Source organism: Mus musculus, chromosome 11, assembly GCF_000001635.26.
Source record: "Mus musculus strain C57BL/6J chromosome 11, GRCm38.p6 C57BL/6J".
NCBI classification, from domain to species: Eukaryota; Metazoa; Chordata; class Mammalia; order Rodentia; family Muridae; genus Mus; species Mus musculus.
The window spans coordinates 8,530,122-8,544,088 of record NC_000077.6 but is presented as its reverse complement, the minus strand read 5'-3'; the positions used below and the strand labels follow the sequence as shown (position 1 = coordinate 8,544,088).

General features: G+C 47.2%; 1 protein-coding gene across 7 annotated transcripts in view; it reads left to right on the top strand.

Annotated features, from left to right (window-relative positions):
- Tns3 (tensin 3) overlaps window positions 1–13,967 on the top strand; it is a 233,107-nt gene that overhangs the window by 120,670 nt on the left and 98,470 nt on the right. For all 7 annotated transcript variants that reach the window (XR_380972.4, XM_006514741.3, NM_001083587.1 and 4 more), the window contains 5 exons: window positions 2,858–2,922; window positions 6,003–6,086; window positions 11,580–11,692; window positions 12,325–12,385; window positions 13,142–13,217. Coding sequence is in view for 6 of the 7 variants with exons in the window: in XM_006514741.3 (XP_006514804.1) it covers window positions 2,858–2,922; window positions 6,003–6,086; window positions 11,580–11,692; window positions 12,325–12,385; window positions 13,142–13,217 (399 nt within the window). In the remaining variant the exon portion in view is untranslated. The remainder of the gene's footprint in view (window positions 1–2,857; window positions 2,923–6,002; window positions 6,087–11,579; window positions 11,693–12,324; window positions 12,386–13,141; window positions 13,218–13,967) is intronic.

Here is a 13,967-nt window from a genome sequence, read left to right as displayed (position 1 = left end):
TGGCAGAGTCCCTTGTCCTCAAATTTCTTGGAGAGCTTTAGGATTGCCTTCATTTCTTTACATGTTTGGTACAGTCTCCCTGATGGGAGATTTGGTAGTGACTGGATCCCCTTACCTTGTTGGGATTTTCTCTTGGGGCAGTTGTGAGTGTTGGGGGACTTCTGGCTGTCCACTTTGTGTGTCTGCAGCTGTCCGGAGGAGCCCTGCAGAGCTGTTGTGTTTTGTGCTGTTGACTGTGGTGGCTCCCTTTCATTTCTGAATTTTTGAGTCTTCTTTCCTTTTAATCTTAGCCAAAGGTTTGCTGATTTTATTTTACCTTAAAAGCAAGCAAGCAAGCAAGCAAGCAAGCAAGCAAGCAAGCAAGCAAACAAACAAACAAACAAAACAGTCAGTTTTGTTGACCATTTTATTTTCTGATTCTCTGTTTTATTCTGTTCTCTATTTTTTCTCTTATATTAACTTTGGGTCTAGTTTGGCCTTTTCCTAGTTACTTGAAGTATAAATTAAGATCTTCATTTGAGATATTTCCTTTCTTTCTAGATATGGATGCTTATTGCTATAAACCCTCTCTTAGTACTGCCTTTGTTAAATCTGATACATTTTAATGTGTGTTTTTCCATTGTAGTTGTCTCATGTTAATTTATTTTATGTGTATGGGTGTTTTACCTAAATGTATGTCTGTGAACCACATGCATGCCTGATGCTAGGGGAAACCAGAAAAAGACATCTAATATTCTGAAACCGAATTTTCAGATGATTGTGAGCCAGCATGTAGGTGCTGGGAATCGAACCCTGTTCCTCTGGAAGACCAATCAGTGCTCTTAACCACTGAGCCATCTCTCCAGCCCACGTCTCAATATATATATTTTTTTAAATATTTATTTATTTATTTAATGTAAGTACACGGTAGCTGCCCTCAGATACTCCAGAAGAGGGCATCAGATTTCGTTACGGATGGTTGCGAGCCACCATGTGGTTGCTGGGATTTGAACTCGGGACCTTCGGAAGAGCAGTCGGCGCTCTTAACCACTGAGCCATCTCGCCAGCCCCAATATATTTTTAAGTTTTCATTTCAAGTCCTTGTTTGACTGAATTGCTGTTCAGTAACATGTTGCTTAACTTCTACATATTTGAGAGTTTTACAAGTCCACCTCCCTACCACCCCACTCAGAATTATGCTTTCATAGGATGGTGGTCAGAAAAGATACTTGATAGGATCTCAGGCTTAACTCTGTTGGGACTTGCTTTGTGGTTTCTTGTGGCTGTTCCTTGTGACCTTGAAGCACGTTCTGTTGCTGTTGGTGGGGTGTTCTGTCCATGCGTGATAGGTTCACTTAGTCTGAGAGGTAGCTTGGGTCTGAGTTTTGTAGCTATTTCTTGTCTAGATGATCTGCTGTTGAAACAAGCTGTCAAAAGTCTTGACTGGCATCCCTCTGCCCACCTCTGCTTTACACCTGTAACTAGTGCCACAGAAATGACTGATAATACCAGCTATAAAGGCCAGCCTCTGTGGGCCTGGTTTTGGCTGAGCTGACGTTTCCTTATAAAGAGATGTCTGTTGTTAAGACAAATACCATTTAACACAAGAAATACATTAGTAGCTTTATACTTCGTAATGCTAAGAACCGGGACCGCACTGCCAAGAATCTGCCAAGTGTCTGCATTGCTCTCTCCCAGAATGCCCAGCTTCACACAGTTGATTTTATGAAAACATTGAGTTTGTTCATTTATTTGATTTTAGGAATAGAGCTGGGGGCTAGGGATAAGAGTTCAGTTGTAAAGTTCCCTCTTGTGTGCACAAGGTTTGACTCTAGTACGGACTCTTGGTGAGCTACAAAGCAGTGACCTGCCAGTTTGGCTTTGTATGGCTTGGGACCATGGTTTGGCTAACTTTTCTCAAAGAGGCTAGGTAGTATTTTAGCTCTGCCTGTCATGGGGACCTGCTGATGTCGCCCTGCCTGCTTCTGCAGTGTGGGTGGGGGCTGCTGGAACAGATCAGCCAGTCTCCAGGCAGACGATAAGATGATGATGGTTAAGTTTTGTGTGACTTTCACATCTCACAGACTAGTTCTGTTTTGATTTTTTTTTTTTTTGCAATGCTTAAAATATGTGATAATGTGTTTACAGATTGTAGGAAAAGAGTAGGTGGTCAGAATGGAACTGGCTTTGGGTTACCGTTTGCAGAGCCCTGTTAGTAGGTCACAACAGTGTGTTCTGAAGTTTCAGACCAGTACATGGTTCTCTGTGAGGCTGCACTGCCCCACAGAGCAGTAGAGGAAGCTCTACTATTGGTGATGTTGACTGTGAATATGGCTGTGTTTAGGAGGATTTCCATAGCACCAGCCTGGGATGTGGTTTCCATGTGTATAACCCCCCCCTCCCCCCACACACACACACATACAGTGAATAAAGTGTGAGGTTTGGCACCAGTGTAGGATACACCAGTTTACCAGGTTCCGAGGTCCTGCCACTTAGAGCCGTATACACAGACGGCTGTCACTTGTCAGCCCCTGGGCAGACATTCATTCCTGTTTCACCTGCGTAATTAAGTCATGCTAATTGTTGCAGTTGCTGGCACCAGTTCGCCTCACCTAATTGGGAGGTGGTGAGTGACTGGCTGCTGCCGTGTGGATATGCCCTCCGGGGACTTACACAGACACCCAGCTAGCACCTGCTCTTGTTATGGGCCCCTGTGTGAAGAGTCTCTGCTTAACTCTGGTGCTCTAATGTTAGGGAGGCAGAGGGGTTAATACTTGTTCTCTGCTACTCTGTTCATGATTGAGCATGCTCCTGCCTCATTCCGTCGGTATATAGGATTCTATAGAAAGAACATTGGTTTCTCTCTGGTCTCCTGCAGGGTGGTAAAGGACGCATTGGAGTGGTCATATCGTCCTACATGCACTTCACCAACGTCTCAGCCAGGTAAGATGGAGAGGGGGCTCATTTCCACGGGGTGTTGGAAGTTGGTTCACGCATGAGGTCTTCCTGGGAGTCATCTTGACCTGACTTGTCCCTTAGTGCCAGAGTGTTGTGTGCCTAGTCTCATTGTCCAGCAGGATGGGAAAGATATATTCTTGTTTGGGCTGTTCTGTGTGACTGATTCCCAGGAGCTCTATGGAGGCAAGCAGACTAAGTGAGCCCAGTTATTCTCTATGAAAACAGTCGTGTTGATGTCACCCCATTGAAAATCCTCACTAGATTACTGTACACCTTGTAAGTTTAATAAAAACAGCCATCATGTTCTGTTTGTTCTGAAAGTCCACTGTATGTTTTTCTCTAAGATGATAGGACCCTGGTCTGTGCCCAGCCATTGTGGCAATGGACAGTCAGGGTGTCTCCTGATGTGCTTTCTGAAGAAAGGCCAAATTTCAGTTTGGAAAATGTCATTGTTGGGTAGGAGTATAGTTTTGTTTAATGCACTTGCCTAGTGGGTGCAAGACCTCAGCATCCTTCCCAACCCTGCACATGAAAATCATTTGCACGCTCCTGGGTGCAGGAGCTGTATGCCCAGGCCAGTCATTTGCACACTCCTGGTCGTGCAGGAGCTGTATGCCCAGGCCAGTCACTTGCACACTCCTGGTTGTGCAGGAGCTGTATGGCCAGGCCAGTCACTTGCACACTCCTGGTTGTGCAGGAGCTGTATGCCCAGGCCAGTCACTTGCACACTCCTGGTTGTGCAGGAGCTGTATGCCCAGGCCAGTCATTTGCACACTCCTGGTTGTGCAGGAGCTGTATGCCCAGGCCAGTCACTTGCACACTCCTGGTCGTGCAGGAGCTGTATGCCCAGGCCAGTCATTTGCACACTCCTGGTTGTCTCAGGAGCTGCGCTGTGTTTTGTGCCCAGGCCTTTCCATCCTAAGGAAATAGGAGCCTTCTCAGCTCCCTTATGAGCCTGCTCCTCTGCTGTGTGAAGGAGTGAAATTGGACTTTTGGAATGTTTTCTCTGGAAACAAATCAAGAGGCTGGTGCTTGCCAGGGAGGAAACCCTACCCCAGGGTGAAAAGCAGAGCCCTGTGGGTTTGAATAAGCATCGTGTGTGTGCCCGACACATCCAGATTCCCAGGCACGTTGGCCCCTCAGTTATGTAAAAGGAATGTGGTTGGAGACCACATTTGGCCCAGTTGTTTCTTAGTACAGACCACCCGAGTGAGCATCGCTGCCCTTCATAGTTTAGAGAAATTTCTTCAACTGCATCTGAGGAGCCAGCTTTGTTCACCAAAGCATATCCCCCAAATGGTAAAACCCTGCTCTCCCTGTGTTGGTACACCACAAGCAAATGTCAGGAAGCATTCGTGAGTCTCTCTGGGCCTCAGCTGCCTGTCCTTCCCTGGACGGTGGCAGCTGTAGCTGAGCCTTCTTGTGCTGTGACCATTCTGCATGTCTCTAGCCCTAGAGCATTTCCTATAGCATCATACTGGGGTCTGAGCTAATATTGCTGTTTAGTAGAGGTCAGAGTGTTCTTTTCCAGTTAAGTGGGTGGACATCCCATCTTGGAAGCACCCCCCTGTATGGCTCTGCAATCCGTGGGCGTGGTCATTACTTATCTAGGCATTTGCTAGATCTTCCTAGCCAGGTTGCTTTCCCTTTTCTTTCGCACCCAGAAGTGCTGCTTTCCCACGTGTCTGAATCTTCCTATCCCCTTAGGTTATATTTTAGACACCACAGGGGACACACCTGATTTTAAGTGTCACAAATGACAAGTAACCCAAACAGAAACTGCAGGTTACAGAGAGAGAGAGAGAGAGAGAGAGAGAAAGAGAGAGAGAGAGAGAGAGAGAGAGAGAACACATTTTTGTTCTAGGCACTCTGAAGAGTTTAGAAGACGAAGCCAGAACTCATTACGAGAGCACTAAGCATCCTGTGACCCATGAGCATTAACACTGGCTAGGTTGCTTCCCCAGCAGTTACTCAAATGATGGGATCACAGAAAAGACAGTGCCTAGCAGTCAAAGACTAGATATGAAACTGTGTCTTCTAACCTGAAAGACCTATGCACTTACTCTTTGACACGTTCTGGGCTCAGATGGACCCTCCTCCGTCTGTGACAGCCTCACTGGCCAAGCCCTGTGTTGAGACAAACACATGGGGTGAAGTCAGTGGTCACTCACACTGGACTTAATTTAGAGTGTTTTCCTTTGTCCTTCTTATTTTTGCATATATTTTGAAAATGTTATGTTCAGAATTCCTAAACATGTCATTTTTTTTTCCCAATGGAGAACTTTTCTACCTATCTGATTTGTTATTGTTTGTTTGTTTTTTGAGACAGGGTCTCACTGTGTAGACCCACCTGGCCTAGAACTCAGACCTTTGCCTGCCTCTGCCCTCCGAGTGCTTCGATTAAAGGCACGTACCACTGTGTCTGGCTGCCTATGAGATTTTAAAAGATACCTTTGTTTTCAGTAAGTCTTATTTCATGGTTTTAGGCAGCTCAGTGACCCTAGGATGCCCCACAGTGAGGTTTCCCAGAAGGGTCTGTAAATTCTACTCTGAACATTGGGGCTGGTGTCTGAAGGTCAGGTAGGCTGTTAGAAAGTAGATTGACTTTCTGTGAAGTTACATGAAGCCCAAGGCCCTACACACCCTTCCCAGCCACCAACCCTGCCCCGTTCTCAACTCCAGGCTTTCTTTGAAGCTGCTTAGCAGTGTCACATATTATACTTCCAAGACTTCCTTCCTTCTGTGCACATTCTAGGCTTTTTCCGAAGGGTCCTGCGGCTGGGGCCTGCAGCCCATTCCTCTCCCTGTGAGACAGTGGTACATCTAAGTATCACACCCTTAGATAATGTAGTTCAGACAGGAGTTCAGCATGGCTCCTGCTTTGAACTGAGTGCACTCATGCAGAAAGACGGTGCATGGACAGGTACAGCTCCTTGTGGAAGAAGGTCACTGACCGACGTAGGATGTGCACCCCAGTCATTCATCCATGAGGGGCTGGGCATACCACTGACCTGACATACTTACTTATTCTTCTCACCCCTCTCTCTCCCTCCCTGCTTCCCCAGTGCTGACCAGGCACTGGACAGGTTTGCAATGAAGAAGTTTTATGATGACAAAATTTCAGCTTTAATGGAGCCCTCCCAGAAGCGGTATGTATCTATCTATCCTTGGGGCCAGATGAATATTCTCTGACAACTTCTCTCTGCACAACCATTGTGTCTTACCTAAGAGTATGAGGGAGGGCTTTGCTGGTTCCCAAGGCAAGGATATGAGTCTCATAGGCCTACGTGTTTAGTAAAAGCCTCGTGTCTGGTAAGAACCTGTGTGCTCTCACCCGTGGCTCATTCCCAGAGAGGAAGACACAGAGCCACAGCTCAGTTCAGCCCTGAGAATCCTTGTCTCCTTCAGATAGTGAGCTTTGCTGTCTACAGCCAGCCATGTTGAACTCATTTCTGTCTGCTAGAACAGGGATCAGGGGGCTTGGTAGAGAGACTAGAGGGTGGATGTTTCAGACTGTGGTTTTAGCTCACCAGTGTTCTAACATCAATGTTAGAGACATATCTAGTATGGAAATGAATCAGCCTGATTGTGTTCTAGTTAAGCTTTATTGACAAGCGTGGGGTATCAGATCATCATAGGCTGACTTCTATTCTACAGTGTCAGCTTGTTGAAGCTGGAGAGAATTTCTCTTGGCTGTTCCCTGCCAGCCTGTTCTGGCTGCAACACATAGTAGCCCCTGAAATGTTGGAGTGTAGCAGTCAGAGAACAGGGCTTTCTCTTTTTGAGGCACTCACATAATTGCATTGTAGTTTTGTCTTAACTTCAGAATTTGTCCAAGAATTCTGAAGGCAGCTGTAAAATGGCCCCCAGCTTGGAGATAAGATTTTGTTTTAGCCCCAAACCTTTGTCTGTGAGTGTTGATCCTTTCCATCTGCTTTCTCTAATACAAATGCCGCTGGGCCAGCAGACACGATGATTCCAGTGGTCTGGGCTCACTCAGACAGTTTTCGGTTTGAAAGAATGTGGGCTACATTTTGGGACCGTGGGTTGGAGCCAGGGTATGGTCTGTTTTAGCAACAGGCCCTGACAGGGAAGCAGCTTTTCCAGACTTGAGTATATTATGGTGATTTATTCCACTCGAGCAGCCCCTGTTCGGTTATGAACCCATGAACTATTATTTTTCCACTGAGCAGTTTCCAAAATGGCAACATTCCTAAGACCTGCACAGAAGCTGAGGTGCAAACAAGATGCAACTCCCACAAATGCAAGGACTCAGCAGGCAGGTGTGGCCGCCAGGGCTCACTACTTATAGAAGGGATAGCTTCTAGTGATACTGGGAAGTGTGAAGGAGAAAGAGGGAAAACATCTCATTTTAAAGTGCTTCCAGCTCAGCAGGGTTCAAGTTTGCATTCCAGTTCACTGCTCTGCCCTTGAGATTAGGGCTGCCTTCTTTCTGCCTCTTTTCTTGCCAGCTTGCCTGGTGCCTGCATTAGAAGACACAAACCAAATAATTATTGAGTGGTCTAGCAACTGGGATAAATAAACCTCAGGAAACATGGGAGAGACCAGGAGAAGGTGACGATTGCATTCATGGGCTGTGCATCCCACTGTTTTCTGAATGCCTGTGGGCAGGGCTGCTGTTCTGCAGGTTATGTTAGGACCAAAGTGCAGAAATTATTTCAAAGTAAAGATCACAGTTAAGTCTATTGAGGATGAGGGAGAAATTTAGGACTTGTGGCTGTCTCAACATTTTAAGCAACCATGGAAAAAGAAGGCATCACCAGGACCTTCCAAAGAGGACTGGATCTAGAGCCTACCTATAACCTGCAGATGCTCAAGGCCCTTACATAAAATGGCCTGGAATTTGTGTAGAGCTGATGTGTATTCTTTTGTGTTGTGTACCCTGTGCGTTTTCAAATTTTTATTAGTGTATAAAATAATAGATTTCATTATAACATTTGATAGATGTGTATTATGCATTATTCTTATATTTATACCTCTTATCCTCTTCCCACTGGTCCTCTTTCTTCCCCCAGACAGTTGTGTGTGTGTACACATACGTGAAATCTAGGTTCACATATGAGAGAAGACATATTACCATGATGGTCTTCAGTTCATCCACTTTCCTTTCTTCTTTGCAGCTGACTGTCCATCCACTCTAAACCTTCTAGGTTCCATATAACACTGAACACAGCGTATACGGAATGCCTAGCTGTTACACTGAACACTGAGCGCCTAGCTGTTACACTGCCCCAGTTGTACTGCATAGGGAATCATTAGGGACACATGGGGTAGCAACCCCAGATAGAACCTGCACGTCTCAGGTAAAGATCGGGGTTCTTATCCTCCAGGACATAAGAATAAGGACAGTCCCCCAAACCACACCCTCTGCCGTGCAGTGGTCAAGATGTGTCTTGACAAGTGGTATTCTTGAGGGAAAGCAGGGTCAGCCTGTGCCCTGAAATCCTGGAGCTCCCTCCCCTTTCCCACTATTTTCTGAGCATATAATCTTCAGTCACGACTTGGGTGCAGCTTTCTGATCCCCCACCTCTCAGTACCACCCACTTACCTAGTTCTTTCCATCTTCAAGGTAGCTCAAACAATTAATGGAGGTCAGAGGTCAACCTTGGGTGTCATTCCTCAGGTGCCATCCACCTTGGTTATTTGGAGAAGGACCTCTCACTGACCTGCAGCCTAAGTATAGAGTCCCAGGGATCCCCCTGTCTCTGTCTCCCTATCTCAGGGACTACTCATGCATGAGGCCTGAACCCACAGAAAAGCCATTCATGGTAGCCTGAACCATGTCCATCTCTCAGGCCACAGGGCATATTCTCTAGTTGTATATAGTTCTAATCTCCTTTATCCTAAATGCCTCTAACCTGTGTGAGTGTGAGTGTGAGTGTGTGTGTGTGTGTGTGTGTGTGTGTGTGTGTGTGTGTGTGTGTGTGTGTGTGTGTGTGTGTTTGTGTGTGTATACCTGGTTGAAACCTTGGACTTAGAACCTGTGTAGACGTTCTTACTGTGGGTTCTCTTTGCGTGGGTCCACTGTGAGCTGAGCACCCCCTAGTGGGCGGCTGGGAAGATGACAGTCATTAAGAGTAAGTTTCAATGAGGAAGACTGAGACCTGGTCCTTGAGTGACTCTGTCACAGCTTCCTCATGAGCAAGCTTGTGTAGAAGCACACTTCTGCTGTTACTAGCTGTTGCTGTACAATGGAAGGCGTACTGCTTTTTCTTTTTGTTTTTATTTTATTTAGTTATTTATTTTTTAGGGAGGGTCTTGTGTAGCCTGAGATAATCTTAAACCTGTGATTTTTCTGCCTCTGTTTCTGTAGTGCTGGGATCACAGGTATGTTACCATGCCTGGGAGTGGGGACAGGGGACACCAAACCAAAAAACACTTGGGATAGCAATCCCAGAGAGTCAACCGACATCATGAAAGCCTCCCACCTGTAGTATTGTTAGGAGCTGGTGGCCTCTGGGCAGGGAGAAGTCTCAGATCCCTGAAGAGTGTCTCATAAAGAGAGTGGGAGTCAGTTGGGCGGTGGTGGTGCACAACTTTAATCCCAGCACTTGGGAGGCAGAGGCAGAGGCAGGCGGATTTCTGAGTTCGAGGCCAGCCTGGTCTACAGAGTGAGTTTCAGGACAGCCAGGGCTACACAGAGAAACCCTGTCTCAACCCCCCCCCCCAAAAAAAAAGAAAACCAAAACAAAACAGAGAGTGGGAGTCACAAATCTTCAGGTTGCAGAGCCACATAGGATTTGCCATGTCTGAGGAAATGTTGGATGTGCATCGGAGAAGGAAGTGACCATTACCAACACAGAGCCCTTGAACTTCCAAGTCCCTCTGTGTGAAGGTCTGTCTTATTTGAGGGAGTCATGGAAGAGCCACCCACAGCAGGTCTGGATTACCACAGAGTCCCTTCACAGGAAAGATAAGGACATACATTTCCTAGTGTCCAGGATTGCCCAGAGCTGGGAAGAGGGCAGAGCTATCTTAAGTAGGGTCTTCGGTATTCTACCCAGGCCTTGTGTGTAAGTCCATTACCTTTGCTCAAGGCCACCCACCCAAGGGGACTGATGAGCTCTGCTGTGTACAGAGCGCAGCTGACGGGTCACAAGCTGGTTCTCCCATCCTGCACTTCTCTATAGGAGGCTCGGAACCTTTGCAGTCAGAGTAAACTCCTGGGGCTGGACACCCATGGCCTGCTTACCTGAGTTTCTGGGGAAGGACACCAGGCTTCTGTCACTTGGGAAGTTTTGCCTTCATTGTAACAATGTAGCAATGTGCCACTGGAACTGTGGGATGCTGTCACCACCTGTCTGTCACTGTGGGTTTTCCCTACAGTGAAGGGAATGCTTGTGGATTATATTAAAGCTTTCCATAAGGGTGTTTCTAAGTTGGGAAAGCACTAAAAGTTTTCTGTTTGGTTTATTTTGCCTCCAACTCAGCTGTTTAACCATGATCTCGGTCTGCATTCCAGTGGGCATTTGAAGTGTTTTTGTTCTAAGGTAGAGCCCATGACTGACTGTGTTCATCCAGGGGCTTGGTGAATGTCACTTCCTGCTTCCTGCTCGCTGCATGGACCATTAGTTTGATAGCAGGTCATTTCTTCCTTCTTGCAATGAGTGTAGTACTTTGTTGGAGAAAGGCAAGAAAGCAGACAGATCCCAAGAGACATCTTGAAGGCTCTGGTGAGGATTGGGCCTTAGGGCATTGGCTACCTCAGGGCTTCCATGGGAGCAGGATACAGTTATGCCAGGGAGGGCAGAGGAAGGAATGCTGGAGGCCAGGGGACCATCAGGCCGTGGCAAGGGTACAGCTCATACTCCGGTCATTGCTTTATGAGGGACCTTTGATCATACACAGCGTAGAAACCTCACTCTTGACTGACATGTATGTGGAGGGCTGTGACAGTCAGCTTGGACAATTGAAGTCAGTGCCAGAGTCCATATGGCAAAATTCACATCTTCAGTATATATGAGTGGCCATGGGTGAACCTCAGCTGAGATGAGAGTGCTTTGGAGATGTGTGTGTGGTGTGTGGTGTGTGGTGTGTGGTTTGTGTGTGGTGTGTGTGTGTGTGTGTGTGTGTGTGTGTGTGTGTGTGAGAGCAGGAGGTTAGGGGCCATTGATACCAGCTGCTCGTCATGGCTCATGTGTGTGGAATGAGCAGCTGGCATGCCCCATGTCACTCTGTTTGCCATGCTGGCCTTGCTGGTGATGGGCTTGGGAACAGGTGAGGAGACCTCCAAGGTGTGAGCATCCATGTGTGAAAGAGATCCCAGCACTCAGGAGGCAGAGGCAGGCGGATTTCTGAGTTCGAGGCCAGCCTGGTCTACAAAGTGAGTTCCAGGACAGCCAGAGCTATACAGAGAAACCCTGTCTTCGAAAAACCAACCAACCAACCAACCAAACAAACAAAAAATGACGATGACGTCAGCAGTTCTCAGAGCTGTGGGCGGAGCCTCAGTGAAGCAGTGACTCCCCATGACAAGCATAGGATGATAATTAATTGTTCCTTGTATACAGTGGGACAAGGTGTCCCCAGGATCTCCAGATGCAGTTCCCATTCTGTACTGCCTGCCGCTAGACTCAGCAGCTGTGAATTGGCTGTGGAGTCTTAGCCGCTGTCTCCTGCAGGTACGTGCAGTTTCTCAGCGGGCTACTGTCTGGAGCCATGAAGATGAACACCTCACCTCTGTTCCTACACTTCGTCATCATGCATGGTGTCCCCAGCTTTGACACTGGAGGAGGTGAGAGACTTCCCCAGCCTAGACTAGAGAGAGCCCTCAACAAGCAGCCCTTTCCTCCTGGGATACCTAGGTTCTGTTGCTATGGTTACAGTGTGTCAGCAGAGCTCCAGCTTGGGGATTACAAAGAGCCTTGTAGCCAGTACATGAGCTCCTGCTAGGCCAGGGTCACCCTGAATCAGCAGCTCTGTAGAGGTTCAGCTGTGTGCTTCTTCTCAAGGTTTCCACAGCTTTGAGAGAATCCAGCGCAGTAGACCATCCCCTAACGCACCATCCTTCCTTCTTCCTCTGTGACATATTCCCTGACTCCCTGTTCCATGTAGGCACTCCCAGCATATGGCCAGAGACCTTGCCCCCTGTCCCCTGCAGGTGCTCACAGCTCGTGTCTGGGACAGAGCCTGTCTCTTGCTCCCTGGCTGCACCCATGCAGGTGTTCAATCATCAGTTGATTGTAGCTGTAGCTTCTAGTCCCCCTGATCACCAGGAGTAAGGTGAACTTACAGAACTACAGGTTGTCTTTAACTCCCTGCCCCCATGGCCTTCTGGTTGGAGGCCCAACCATGTTCCTTTGTTGGTGGAACATCTGTGCATGTGTTCACGATCCTGTCTTTCCTTGGCCTGTGCCTCTCTTTCAGCTTGCCGGCCCTTTCTGAAGCTCTACCAAGCTATGCAGCCTGTGTACACATCTGGAATCTAGTAAGTGCCTGGCGTGTGCTGGGTTTTTCGGGTGACTTGGGGAAGGATTGTGAAATGGGTTCTCTCCCACAAGAAGTAGAGCAGGGAGGGCCAGCCATGCTAAGGTCCCTAAGCTGCTGTTCTGAGAGGTGCATGGTCCCTGCATCTCTAGTTGGCTCCAATGGGTGCTGAACAGTGGAGCCGCTGGGGCAGAGGGGCACCATTACTGTTTGGAAGCTGGTCTACTGGAAAGTGCTAGAACAAAGTCACCCATGGTTTTTACATTCCCCTTAGTGTTTCAGGTATCCGCAGAATTTGTATGGCTTCCTAAGTTTGGTTTGCAGTCATGTAGATAGCACTTTGATTACAGCGACAGGAAATGAGAAAGATGATAGATATCCTGGCACCCAGAAAGACTCATTATTTTTTTTTCTGGGCTCAAATTCTCCCCCTGGCCCCATGCTTTCTTTCATGCAAGGATGACACTGTAGACATTGTATCCTCCAATTTTCACAGAAGCAGAGTCTGTCCCCAACTTGGTTCCTCTCCTGGCTGAGGCAACCCTAACATGACTTTTCCAATCTGGGGCTATGACGATGCTAGAATAATTCACCCCAGCTCAGAGCTTTCTCAAACCTTTTGACTGATTTCCACAAGGTACAGCCTCTGAATTCTGGGCTATTTGTGTAAAATCTAGTCATTTTCTCAGCTTGGACTGTGTGGTCATGAAACTGTGGAACTAACTGTATAACGAGCTATTTTCTTGTTCATCTGAAGCAATGTCGGCTCTGAAAACCCCAGCAGGATCCGCATCGCCATTGAGCCGGCCCAGCTGCTGAAGGGTGACATCATGGTGAGTACCCACAGGCTATGACCATTGTGTCAGCCACCCAGGATAGTGACCTGGAAGGCAAATTGATTTTGCCTTAGAACAAAGCCACCCGGTTTACAACCTCCTTCTCAAAGAAGGGGAAGTAACCAACAGGAGAATGGAGAAGAACGTGACCCTCAGGACTGTAATCTGTGAGTAAAAGTATTTTAATTACAGTGACAGATCTTTGTCCTTGATCATCTTTTATAACAGAGCTCCTGGGTCTATGCAGAACAAAGTCCCTACTCAGCCCCAGCCCTCTGAGCATCCCGTTCCCTGACCTCCTTTGTGATCCCAGGTCTCCAGAGTATAGCATAGAGAGCCAGACTCCAGTGTATGACTGGTGTTGTTACAGTGTGGTTATAATGATGAACACAGTGATTTCTCCAGATAATTTTGTTCTTGGAAGAGATTAAACATTACTTTTTCCACCTCCTGTCTTGACTACAAAAGAATCTATATGTGTAAAGTAATTTTCAGAAAGGTTTTGTTCGAAAGCCTGCGAGGCATGTGCACAGCTTCTGACATGTGGAGAACAATTTAGATATGATCTGTTCCTGGTCTTGGCAGACCTACTTTGTTGAGATGATGGGTGATTTAGGAATTTGTGTTGCATTTTATTGTACATAGCTCACGCAGAGTGGGCACCTCCCTGTTTTCAAGGACAGATAGACTGACACTCAGACCTCGTTATGAGTGGTGGGAGGTTGGGGAAAGCCTAGATGAGCAAGC